The sequence below is a fragment of the Nycticebus coucang genome, chromosome 16 (assembly GCF_027406575.1).
Source record: "Nycticebus coucang isolate mNycCou1 chromosome 16, mNycCou1.pri, whole genome shotgun sequence".
NCBI lineage: Eukaryota > Metazoa > Chordata > Mammalia > Primates > Lorisidae > Nycticebus > Nycticebus coucang.
In genome coordinates this window covers 76,598,518-76,612,161 of record NC_069795.1, presented here as the reverse complement: position 1 = coordinate 76,612,161, position 13,644 = coordinate 76,598,518, and the positions used below count along the sequence as shown (strand labels likewise).

Sequence of the window (13,644 nt, the reverse complement as noted above, 5' to 3'; positions counted from 1 at the left end):
CTGTAGTCCCAGCTACTCGGGAGGCTGAGGCAAGAGAATCACTTAAGCCCAGGAGTTGGAGGTTGCTGTGAGCTGTGTGATGCCACGGCACTCTACCGAGGGCCATAAAGTGAGACTGTCTCTACAAAAAAAAAAAAAAAAAGTTTGTCTTTTGGCATATTTTTATATTAGTATAAATAAAATATTTAGGATAAGGAATTTAAGCTTGCTCTTTTAATTTTCTGATTTTTTTTTTTTTGAGACAGAGTCTCACTATGTCACCCTAGGTAGAGTGCTGTGGCATCATATTTTTGAGGTAGTCTCACTTTGTCACCCTAGACATAGTGCCGTGGTGTCATAGTTCACAGCAACCTCAAACTTTTGGGCTCGAAAGATCCTCTTGTGTCAGCCTTCCAAGGAGCCAGGACTACAGGTGCCCACCACAACACCCTGCTAGTTTTTCTATTTTTAGTAGAGACGGGGTCTTGCTCTTGTTCAAACTGGTCTTAAACTCCTGAGCTCAAACAATCCACAGATCTCAGCTTCCCAAAGTGCTAGAATTACAGGCATGAGCCACTGCACTTAGCTGGTGTGTTTTTTATTAAAAGAATATCTCTCTGGAATATATAAAAGAATATATCTGGTTTTATCTTTGCTAACCCCAAAGAAAAACTTTCCAGAATTTATTTACTTTATTGTTGCTAAACATGAGGGCGGGGGTGCTGTTTATTTATTTGAGGGACGGAGGGAGGGGGGTGGGGCCTTGGTGTGTGTCACACTTTATGGGGGCAAGACATGATTGCAAGAGAGACTTTACCTAACAATTGCAATCAGTGTAACCTGGCTTATTGTACCCTCAATGAATCCCCAACAATAAAAAAAATAAATAAATAAAATAAACAAATAAATAATCCTTCAGACCCAGTTTCTGGCATTTAAGAGGAACAGGTGTTTGTTAAATGAATGAGTTTGGTTAAGATTTTAGATAATCTTTTGTTAAAGCGTTCTAACAGTTTGCTTTTGTGTGTTAGCTAGTTGTTCTTAATCTGTAAGGATAAAGTAGGCCAAGGAATGACGAAAATGATGTATATCAATTGTATACAGGATTTGAAAATGAATTAAGATTTTTTAAAGTTTGTCTTTTGACATATTTTTGTATTAGTATAAATAAGATATTTATTTATTCCTTATAAATAAGGAATTTAAGCTTGCTCTTTTAATTTTCTGAATTTTTTTTTTTTTTTGAGACAGAGTCTCACTTTATTGCCCTCAATAGAGTGCTGTGGTGTCACAGCTCATAGCAGCCTCAAACTCTTGGGCTTAAGTGTTCCCCTTATCTCAGTCTTCCAAGTAGCCAGGACTACAAGGCCCACCACAATGCTCAGCTCATTTTTCTATTTTTAGTAGAAACAGGGTCTCACTTTTACTCAGGCTAGCCTGAACCCCTGAGCTCAAGCAGTCTACCCACCTCAGCCTCCCAGAGTGCTAGGACTGCAAGTATGAGCTACTGTGCCTGGCCCCATAATACTACTTATTTCATGAGAAGAGATTTTGTTTGTTTTTTGGAGACAGAGTCTCAACTTTGTCACCATTGGTAGAGTGCTGTCCTAGCTCACAGCAACCTCAAACTCTTGGGCTCATGTGATCCTCTTGTCTCAGCCTCCCAAGTAGCTAGGAATATAGGTGTCCACCACAGCGCCTGGCTAGAGACAGGGTCTCGCTCTTGCTCAGGCTGGTTTCAAACTTGTGAGCTCAGGCAATCCACCTGCCTCAGCCTCCCAGTGTGCATGAGCCAACCGTACCTGGCCTGATAGATTTATTTCTTAAGTTTTGATTCATTTATACACATATGTGCACCTAGTTCTAATTATAGTACTTAGTGAATTTCAAAAGTATTTGTGCAAGTGACAATATTTAGCTAAAAAAGTAGTACCTATTCAATAACTAAATACTTAATATGAAGTTTTTCTAACTTTATATATGGCTTATTTTAGCTTTTATTTAAATTAGACAATATGAAAAAATTAAAAACTAGTAAGGAAAAATAAAATTATTTTCATAAAAATGCTATGCATATTGGGCGGCACCTGTGGCTCAGCAGAGTAGGGTGCTGGCCCCATATCCTGGAGCTGGTGGGTTCAAACTCAGCCCTGGCTAAAAACTGCAAAAAAAAAGAAAAGAAAAAGCTATGCATATTTTAATATCATTTCTTCTTGACTTCATTCTATGCATATATATTTACCAAAACATATTTTTTCTCTAATCCTTACTTTTTATGCCTCCCTAATTGGCTGAGTTTGGGAAAGATGTTAGTCTTCTACTATTTTGCCCTTGGGTCTCCATATAAGAGCTTTGAAATCTATTCAGAGCAACTGAATAGATTGCTTAACTATCCCATGGTCCATTTTCTTTCTTTTTTCTTTTATTTTTAATTTTAGCTTGCTTGTTTGTTCTTCTTCGTTTGAAGTTTTTTTGTTTGTCTCTTTTCTTTCTTTCTTTTTTTCTGTTCTTCCTTTGGTGATTCTCTTTCCCTTTGCCTCCCTAGTAGCTGGGATTACAGACACCCACCCCAATGTCTGGCTTTTTTCGATGTTAGTAGAGACAGAATTTCACTCTGGCTCACTGCTGCTCATACTGATCTCGAAACTCTGAGCTCAGGCAATCTACCCGCCTCAGCCTTCCACAGCGCTGGGACTACAGGTGTGAGCCACCATGCCTGGCCCCATGGTCCATTTTCATCTATTGAACTTGATTCTCATACTTGGTATATTTGGTGAGATTGGGTAGGACGCTCCCTTTTTTTTTTTTTATAAAATATAAATTTAAAGGCGGTGCCTGTGGCTCAGTGAGTAGGGTTCCAGCCCCATATACCGAGGGTGGTAAGTTCAAACCTGGCCCTGGCCAAACTGCAACAAAAAAATAGCCCGGCGTTGTTGCGGGCACCTGTAGTCCCAGCTACTCGAGAGGCTGAGGCAAGACAATCACCTAAGCCCAAGAGCTGGAGGTTGCTGTCAGTTGTGACGCCACGGCACTCACCAAGTGTGACAAAGTGAGACTCTGTCTCTTAAAAAAAATATGTATTTATGGGCGGTGCCTGTGGCTCAGTCGGTAGGGCGCCGGCCCCATATGCTGAGGGTGACGGGTTCAAACCCGGCCCCGGCCAAACTGCAACCAAAAAATAGCTGGGCGTTGTGGCGGGCGCCTGTAGTCCCAGCTACTCGGGAGGCTGAGGCAAGAGAATCGCTTAAGCCCAGGAGTTGGAGGTTGCTGTGAGCTGTGTGAGGCCACGGCACTCTACAGAGGGCCATAAAGTGAGACTCTGTCTCTACAAAAAATAAAATAAAAATAATAAATAAATAAATTAAAAAATATATGTATTTACATGTATGTATATATATATATAATTTAAGATGTACAATGTGATGTTTTGATGTGCATAGTAAAATTATTATTATAGTCAAAGCAAATTAACCTGTTCATCACCTTCCATGGTTATCTTTTTTGTGTGTGGTAAGACCAGCTAAAATCTACTCTCAGCACATTTTTACTGTACAGTATAATGGTATTAACTATAGTCTTCATGCTATGTGATTGATCTCTGGACTTTAATTGAATATTGTTGTTTTTTTGTTTTTTTGTGTGGTTTTTGGCCAGGGCTGGGTTTGAACCCACCACCTCCAGCATGTGGGACCGGCGCTCTACTCCTTGAGCCACAGGCGCTGCCCTTGAATATTGTTGTTTTGTCTGAAAGTCATGCCTTCTCTGGATCCTTCCTTCTAGCAGTAATTTCTCAGTAGTGTCCTTGGTGTGGATATCATTTCCAAGTTTCTTTTGCTGTTACAAGGTTTCTCCTCATGTAAGCTTCATGAAGGCAGGGATTTTTGTAACTGCTACAAATGTACCTGAAACACAATAGTTTGTTAGTAAATAGTTGCTGAATACATGAGTCTGAATTAAATAAAGTATAAATATGAATAAACAGTTTTTTTTCTTTTTTTTTTTTGCAGTTTTTGGCCAGGGCTAGGTTTGAACCCACCACCTCTGGCATATGGGACCGGCACTCTACTCCTTTGAACCACAAGCGCCTCCCAGAATAAACAAATTTTTAAAAACAAAAGCAAATGATTCTTCATCAATTTTATGCTCTGGGCTTTTATTCATTTTCAATTTTATGCAGTTTATTTTCTTCTCAGTGTTGTTGGAATAGACTTAATGTAACACTGTTACAGCGGTATGTGCTCACTAATCTAGCTCAATAACATCTGGTCATTTTTTTTTTTCTCAGATAATTTTTCTTCGATTAAGAGCTTGATTATTCATTTATCTTCCATTTATCCTGCAAATAAGGAACTAAATGGAAATATTACTTCTTAGGCACAAAGAATTATTTTATTATATTTGTATACTTTAAACTTTTGATCAGTTAAATATAACTTTCTGGTTCAATGCAAGCATACTGCTTCTTTTAGAACTTAGATTTTCGGGCAGCACCTGTGGCTTAGTGAGTAGGGTGCTGGTCCCATATACCAAGGGTAGTGGGTTCAAACCCAGCCCCAGCCAAACTGCAACAAAAAAAAAAATAGCCGGGCGTTGTAGCAGGCACCTGTAGTCCCAGCTACTAGGGAGGCTGAGGCAAGAGAATCGCCTAAACCTAAGAGCTGGAGGTTGCTGTGAGCTGTGATGCCATGGTACTCTACTGAGGGGAACAAAATAAAACTCTGTCTCTAAAAAAATAAATAAATAAATAAATAAATAAATAAATAAAAAGAACTTAGCTTTTCACCTGTGAAATCAGTAGGGGAATATTAGAAAATAATTTATTATGCAGGAGTCCTACAAAAAGGATAATAGTATTAGTAAGATTGTGGAAACCTTGTTGAAACCTTATTCTTGAGGGTTCAAGAATACTAGGTATTCTTGAACTAGTATGTTCAACTGTTCAACTGTTACTACATTTTCGACTGATTTGGAAAAGAATATTATTCCAGGACAAATTTGTTCAATACGATGGCTTTCATGTCATTGTTCCTGTGCAAAGATTTAAGGTAGCATGTACTCCATTTGCTTTTCTGCCATTTTTTCCCATTCATCAACATTTCACAGGTCTATGATGACAAGGGGCTGAGAGGCAAAAATTATATACTCATGATTAGGATAGATTTCTGCTATAAATTGGGGAAGTGTTTGGAGATCATTCTCACTCTTGATCCTGTCATCTCATTTTCTTGAAATCTTTTCCTAGGAAAACAACTCTAAATACTCTGAGCAGTTTTTACTAAAATGTTTAGGGTGATTCTATAAAATAGTACATGCCTGATTGCAATGAATATAATATTTGGAAATGTTATAGAAATGATATTGAAGAAAATAAAGCAACACGAAGTAATAAATATACTAGTTGCATCCATTAAAAGGGAGGGTGTGTGTGTGTGTGTGTGTGTATTTTTTTTTTTTTGGAGACAGAATCTCTCTGTTGCCCTAGGCTAGAATGTCAGGCAAGAGGTTGCTAGCTCACAACAACCTCAAACTCCTTGGTTCAAGCAGTCCTCTTGCCTTAGCCTCTGAAGTAGCTAAGACTAAAGGCTCGCATTGCAACGCCTAGCTAATTTTTCTAGTTTTAGTACAAATGGGGTTTTATTCTTGCTCAGGCTAGTCTTGAACTTCTGAACTCAAATGATCCTCCTGCTGTGGCTTCCCAGAGTGCTAGCTTTATAGGCGGGAGACACTGGCCAGGCCAAGAGGTATATTTATTGGTAAGAATTGGAAGATAATAGAATTATATGACTTACTGATTTTAAGTTGGCAGGACAACTTTTGAATCTGAAGTATGACAAAAAGGAGTAGAAATTGTTTCTAATAAATGTATAACTTTACTGCTACAGGCCAAAGAGTGTGGCCAGATGCAGAATAAGTGGCTGATGATAAACATTCAAAATGTACAAGACTTTGCATGCCAGTGCCTCAACCGTGATGTATGGAGCAATGAAGCTGTGAAGAACATCATCCGGGAGCATTTCATTTTCTGGCAGGTGAGAAGGAGAGTTAATCAAAATTTTTATAATATGGGCGATGCCTGTGGTTCAGTGAGTAGGGCGCTGGCCCCATATACCGAGGGTGGTGGGTTCAAACCCAGCCCCGGCCAAACTGCAACAAAAAAATAGCTGGGCGTTGTGGCAGGTGCCTGTAGTCCCAGCTACTAGGGAGGCTGAGGCCAGAGAATCGCCTAAACCCAAGAGTTGGAGGTTGCTGTGAGCTGTGATGCCACAGCACTCTACCAAGGGTGATAAGGTGAGACTCCGTCTCTAAAAAAAAAAAAAAAAAAATTTTTGTTTATAATATTTTACTTTTTTACTATGTAATGTTGGGGAGGAGGAGTTGAGTTATGAACTGGAGAAAACTAAAGAACTAAATTAAATTACGATTTATAAAAAGTAAAACCACTCATAAAGGCTGAAATATTCAGTAAAGGCAAGTGAAGGTGTAGCGATGAAGAACTTCCCAGGGAAAGAGAGGGGAGAAAAAAGAATGAAGCTATACAAACCATATAATATTCATATCCCAGAAGATAGAGTTAGTATACAGCTGTACTGTTCAGCAGAAATATAATGTGAGCCACATACGTAATAAATTTTTCTCCTACCCACATTAGAAAAGGTTAAAAGAAGAAAGTAGCGAAACTAATTTTAATAACATATTTTGTTTAAATCAATATATCCATCATTTAACTAATAAAAGTGTTAATGACATAGTTTGCTGATTTTTTTTGTTGGTTGGGGGATAAGATACAGTGTGTATATTATACATACAGTGCATCTTAATTTGGACTAGCCACATTTTAAGTGTGGCTACTGTATTGGAAAGTGCAGGTATAGAAGATCTTGGAAAACCTCCTCTAAGGCTTAGATTTTAGCTGTATTCTGATACTGTATATGTTCTCAGACTTGTCTCAGTCTTTCTGGCTCTAGTTGTTTTTCTTTTCATTTTTCTTTTTTTTTTGAGACAAGAGTCTCATGTTGTCACTCTTGGTAGATTGCCGTGGTGTCACAACAACCTCAAACTCCTGGGCACAAGTGATTCTCCTTCTCCTGCCTCAGCCTCCCAAGTAGCTGGGACTACAGGCACCCGCCACATCGCCCGGCTATTTTTTGGTTGCAGGCGTCATTGTTGTTTGGCAAGCCCGGGCTGGATTCGAACCCACCAACTCAGGTGTATGTGGCTGGTGCCTTAGCTGCTTGAGCCACAGGCACCAAGCCAGCCAGGCTGATTTTTTAAAAAACCTTTTGTGGGGGCGGTGCCTGTGGCTCAGTCGGTAAGGTGCCGGCCCCATATACCAAGGGTGGTGGGTTCAAACCCAGCCCCGGCTGAACTGCAACCAAAAAATAGCTGGGCATTATGGTGGGCGCCTGTGGTCCCAGCTACTTGGGAGGCTGAGGCAAGAGAATCGCTTAAGCTCAGGAGTTGGAGGTTGCTGTGAGCTGTGTGATGCCATGGCTCTCTACCGAGGGCCATAAAGTGAGACTCTGTCTCTACAAAACAAAAAAAACAAACAAAGATAAAAACCTTTTGTGGGCTTGGCGCCCATATCTCAGTGGTTAGGGTGCCAGCCACGTAAACTGGGGTTGGTGGGTTCAAACCCGGCCCGGGCCTGCTAAACAATAATGACAATTGCAGCAAAAAACCAGGTGGGCATTGTGGCGGGTGCCTGTAATCCCAACTACTTGAAAGACTGAGGCAAGAGAATTGCTTAAGCCCAAGAGTTTGAGGTTGCTGTGAGCTATGACGCTACAGCACTCTACGTAGGGTGACATAGTGAGACTGTCTCAAAAAAAAAAAAATAAATAAAAATTTTTTTTTTGGTTTTTTGTTTTTGTTTGTGGAGACAGGATCTTGGTATATCATGCAGGCTGGTCTTGAACTCTTGGCCTCAAGTAATCTTCCCACCTTTGCCTCCCAAAGTGCTAGGATTATAGGCATGAACCACTGTGACCAGTCCTCTAATTTCTTTTTATGAATTTAGAAATTAACGAACTAAATAGCTGGGCATTGTGGTGGGGTCCCAGCTACTTGGGAGGCTGAGGCAAGAGAATCGCTTAAGCCCAGGAGTTGGAGGTTGCTGTGAGCTGTGTGAGGCCACGGCACTCTACCGAGGGCCATAAAGTGAGACTCTGTCTCTACAAAAAAAAAAAAAAAAGAAATTAACGAACTAAGATCTTGATGATCTTGCACCTATTTTTTATTTTATGAAAAGTTGCAGAAAATAAAAATTTATGAATGAACTGCATTTTTCTCCACTATAAGATATGCTATAAATGATTAATATGCCTGTTTGTGTTTAACAGTCTCCTAAATTCAGTATTTTTTTAATGGTAAAATTTCTTTTATTTTATTCAGCTATGATTTATTGAGATTTATTTGGTTGAGAGTAAGGAATGACAGTGAACTGATAACTTGAGCAGTAAGAACAGTATCTCTTTTAAACTGGGAGGAGAGAAGGAATGGATTGAGGTTTAGGGTAAGTTTTCACAAGGGGCCAAGGGCAGGAACTTGAAAGCGTTTATACCATGTGATTTTCATTTCTTGTTTAACATAGGAGTGAGATCCTAACACATATACACTACACTAAAGGTATATGTAGAGAATTAATTGCTGTTAGCATATGACAATATTGGTCTTTTTTTAAGGGGCTGACTTTCTTTTTCATATCAATGATTTAACAGGTTTATCATGACAGTGAAGAAGGCCAGAGGTACATACAGTTTTATAAACTTGGGGATTTCCCCTATGTTTCCATTTTGGACCCACGGACAGGTAAGATTTTTATCAGCTTACAGACTTCAACCTGTCATTTAACTTTCATTTACCTAAGTGATTAATCTTTAATATTTGACTGGATCTGGTTTCATAATTATAGTAATTTAGGTAAAGTTTTCTCATGTATTCTCTTTGTAATTATTTAAACATCTACTAATGTGTGTATTTAGGAAATACTCTGGCAATTTTGGAAGATTGCGGTGTTTTATGTTTGTGTAGTTCTGTTCTTTCAAAGAATAACTGATATGTTCATCTTATTTCATAAGGGATCCCCTTAGGTTCTCTACTATTAAGATATTAAAGATTGTTCGGGCACTGGTTGTAATCCTTCTGAAGTAGCAGGAGGTGGAACTGATATTTTTACTATTAGATTGCATTTTATATAGATACTGTTTTGCCTGCATCTCTTTCTAAATAGCAATAAATGATGCCAGCGGATAGGCTAGATACCTTATCATGATGGGTGCAAGTCTGGTTTATAATTGATGTATTGTCTAGATTATAAAGGTACTGTGTTACTTAACACTGGTAAGGTGTGGGGATGTGTGTTCACAGTACATCTTAATTACGAATATGCTGTAAGAAATACTTAATGAGAATGTTAAGAATATAGATTTTATTGTATTTACATATCCTTGTTTTTAATCTTTAGGTCAGAAGCTAGTAGAGTGGCACCAATTAGATGTATCTTCTTTCTTGGACCAAGTGACAGGATTTCTGGGTGAACATGGTCAACTGGATGGACTTTCTAGCAGTCCCCCAAAAAAATGTGCCCGTTCAGTAAGTATATTTAGGAAGTGGACACTTAGTTATAATTGTACGTAATTATCTATGTAAAATGTTAGATGTCAAGAATCATCCTCCAAGAGTGCTAAGATTACAGGCATCAGCTACTACCCTGGCCCAAGATCCTGTCACTCTTTTTTTTTTTTTTTTTTTTGTACAAAATGTCTGTTGCCTCAGGCTAGAGTGCCATGGCATCAGCTTAACTGACTGCTACCTCAAACTCATGGGCTCAAGTGATCCTCGTGCCTCAGCCTCCCAAGTAGCTGGGACTACAGGTACCTGCCACAATGCCTGGCTAATTTTTTTTATTTTTAGTAGAGAGATGGGGTCTCACTCTTGCTCAGGCTGGTCTGGAACTTCTGGGCTCAAGCAGTCCTCCCACCTTGGCCTCCCAGAGTGCTTTGTTTACAGGTGTGAACCATTGTACCCAGACAAGACCCTATCGCTTAAAAAAAAAATTAGTTGCAAGTAAGAAATTGATCTGCAAGGATATAGTAGTCTCACATTGGTTGAAGTAGCTATTTGGTTTTGATGCCAGTGAGGATAAATAGTTTTAGATGATGTGACTTTGATAGTCCATATGAGTATCATACAGTGAAGAAACAGTTCTTTGATTATAACCTATAATAAGGTACCTATTTAAGGAAAAGCCTTAAAGGGTAATATGGAATTCTTTAAGGTGAGTTTTTAATTGCTCTAAGAGGACGTTTTTTTGCATTCGTAATAACGGTTTAGATTTTAAAAAACAGACGGCGTTTATGAATTACACAACTATGTCATAAATTGAGTTTACAGCCTCACTGTCTTTTAAAAGTCATTTAGTGGGGCGGCACCTGTGGCTCAAAGGACTAGGGCGCCAGCCCCATATGCCTGAAGTGGCGGGTTCAAGCCCAGTCCCGGCCAAAAACTGCAAAAAAAAAAAAGTCATTTAGTGGGAAAGAATGGGCCCATAAAATTAATTAGAATAAATATATAGGGGTGGGTTGGGTGACTGTTATCTCAGATCCCACTGCTGATACTAAATTCTCTGAATTCTATGAATTTTGTTGAGTTGTTGAACTACGTGCAAGGCTATGTCTCAAAAAAAAAAAAAAAACAAATAGGGGCTTGGTGCCTGTGGCTCAAGTTAGCTAAGGCATCAGCCACATACACCTGAGCTGGCGGGTTCAAATCCAGCCCGGGCCCGCCAAACAACAATGAAGGCTGCAACCAAAAAATAGCCAGGCGTTGCAGCAGACACCTGTAGTCCCAGCTACTTGGGAGGCAGAGGCAGGAGAATCTCTTGAGCCCAGGAGTTGGAGGTTGCTGTGAGCTGTGATGCCACAGCACTCTACCCAGGGTGACAGCTTGAGGCTCTGTCTCAAAAAAAAAACCTGTTCCAACTTGACTGTATGAGACAAAGTCCTTGCCCTCAAATAGCTTCAAATTGAGTAGAAGAGATACATACTGCAGAAAATAATAATGGCAAACTATTGTATTATGTCCTGTTTACTTGACTGTTTTTTGGTTTAACTTTTTTTTCCTTCCACTTCTGTTTTATGACCACATCTCACAGGAGAGCCTTATAGATGCAAGTGAAGACAGTCAACTAGAAGCTGCCATTAGAGCCTCCTTACAAGAGACACATTTTGATTCAACACAGACAAAACAGGATAGCCGCTCAGATGAAGAATCTGAATCTGAACTTTTTTCTGGTAGTGAGGAGTTCATATCTGTTTGTGGCTCCGATGAAGAAGAGGAGGTAGAAAATCTTGCCAAGTCCAGAAAGTCTCCCCACAAAGATTTGGGGCATAGAAAAGAGGAGAACAGAAGGCCACTAACTGAGCCCCCTGCCAGAACTGAGCCTGGAACAGCCACAAACCACCAGGGATTACCTTCTGTGGATTCAGACATACTAGAGATGTCACCTGAAAAATCAGATGGAATAGGGGAAGGCTTAGATGTGAATGGTAAGGTACATTATAGACTTAACTTTTCTTAAAAATTGGGTATAACTGAATGGCTTTATTTATTTAAATTTATCTTAAGCTCTTGAGCTTTTCAGTTTTGATTTGATTTTATATTTTTGCTGTTACTGTTTTTTTAATCTCTTAGGACCAAAAGCACAGCTAATGTTGCGGTATCCAGATGGAAAAAGGGAACAGATCACTCTTCCAGAGCAAGCTAAACTACTAGTAAGTATAGGCATACCTTGCGGATAATTTGTAGATTTAGTTCTAGACCACTGCAGTAAAATGAGTCCCACAAATGTTTTCATTTGGCAGTTCATATAAAAGTGATATGCACAAGTTTGCTGCATTGATTGACTCTTCTTTTTTTCTTTTTACTTTTTATTTATTTATTTATTTTTTTACTTTTTTTTTTTGTAGAGACAGAGTCTCACTGTACCACCCTCTGGTAGAGTACCGTGGCGTCACACGGCTCACAGCAACCTCTAACTCTTGGGCTTACGCGATTCTCTTGCCTCAGCCTCCCGAGCAGCTGGGACTACAGGCGCCCGCCACAACGCCCGGCTATTTTTTTGTTGCAGTTTGGCCGGGGCTGGGTTTGAACCCGCCACCCTCGGCATATGGGGCCGGCGCCCTACTCACTGAGCCACAGGCGCCGCCCTATTTTTTTTTTTTTTTTTTAATTTTTGTAGAGACAGAGTCTCACTTTATGGCCCTCGGTAGAGTGCCGTGGTCTCACACAGCTCACAGCAACCCAACTCCTGGGCTTAAGCGATTCTCTTGCCTCAGCCTCCCGAGCAGCTGGGACTACAGGCGCCCGCCACAACGTCCAGCTATTTTTTGGTTGCAGTTTGGCCGGGGCCGGGTTTGAACCCGCCACCCTCAGTATATGGGGCCAGCGCCCTACCGACTGAGCCACAGGCGCTGCCCTTTACTTTTTATTTTTGAGACAGAGTCTCATTATGTTGCCCTTGGTAGAGTACCATGGTGTCACAGTTCACAGCAACCTCAAACTCTTGGTCTTAAGCAACTCTCTTGCCTCAGCCTCCCAAGTAGCTGACACTACAGGTGCCTGCCACAACACCTGGCTGTTTTTTTGTTTCAGTTGTCATTGTTTAGCTGTCACCGGCCAGATTCAAACCCACCAGCCTTGGTGTATGTGGCCCGCTCCATAACTACTGTGCTATGGGTGCCAAGCCTGACTCTTCTTTTCGTAAAAGATTTCTGTGTAGATTTCTGTCAACATGCAGTGCTATTTGATTTAACGTACAGTAGAATTTCTTTCAAAATTGGAGTTAATCCTCTCAAACCATGCTGCTGCTGTATCAACTAAGTTTATATAATATTCTCAGTCTTGTGTTGTCGTTTCAAGAATGTTCACAGCCTCTTTACTAGAAATAGATTCCATCTCAAGAAACCACTATCTTTGCTAACCCATAAGAAGAAATTCATATGTTGAAGGTTTTTCTTTTGTTTTCTATCAACTACTGGCAAGAGGTTTGCAGGTGTGTGTTGTTGCTTTTTGTTTGCTTTGTTTAAGAAATGGAGTCTTGGCTGGGGACAGTGGTTCTTACCTAGCACTTTGGAAGGCTGAGGAAGGACGATTGCTTGAGGATTGAGGTCCCTGTCTCTGCTAAAATGGAAAACTTAGCCAGCCATGGTGCCTACTAGTACTACTAACAGTAGTAGTAGTACTACTCCAGAGACTGAGGCAGGAGGACCACTTGAGCCCAGGAGTTTGAAGTCTAGATGTGGTATGATCATACCACTGCACTGTGGCCTGAACAACAGAGCCAGACCCTGTCTCCAATAAATAAAGTAAATGGGGTCTTGCTTTGTTGCCTAGGGTAGACTTGAACTTCTGGGTTCAAGGGATCCTTCCACCTCACCTGTAGCTGGGACTACAGGCTGTGCACGCATTGTGCCTGGCTTGTTCAAGTTTGGCTATGAGATCATAGCAATTCAGTCATATCTTCAGGCTCTACTTCTAATTCTGGTTTTCTTGTTCTTTCTGTCATATCTATAGTTAACTTCCTCAGTTTTATCCATGAAGGCTGAAATCAACTTCTTCCAAACTCTCACTAATTTTTTTTTTTGAGAAGAGTCTCACTCTGTTCTC

The 13,644-nt window shown here is 40.1% G+C and overlaps 1 protein-coding gene across 1 annotated transcript in view; it reads left to right on the top strand.

Annotated features, from left to right (window-relative positions):
• Positions 1 to 13,644, top strand: part of UBXN7 (UBX domain protein 7) — a 68,861-nt gene that overhangs the window by 45,160 nt on the left and 10,057 nt on the right. The window contains exons 6-10 of the mRNA XM_053565382.1: positions 5,862 to 6,008; positions 8,697 to 8,787; positions 9,443 to 9,570; positions 11,132 to 11,525; positions 11,671 to 11,750. Of these exons, the coding sequence (XP_053421357.1) occupies positions 5,862 to 6,008; positions 8,697 to 8,787; positions 9,443 to 9,570; positions 11,132 to 11,525; positions 11,671 to 11,750 (840 nt within the window). The remainder of the gene's footprint in view (positions 1 to 5,861; positions 6,009 to 8,696; positions 8,788 to 9,442; positions 9,571 to 11,131; positions 11,526 to 11,670; positions 11,751 to 13,644) is intronic.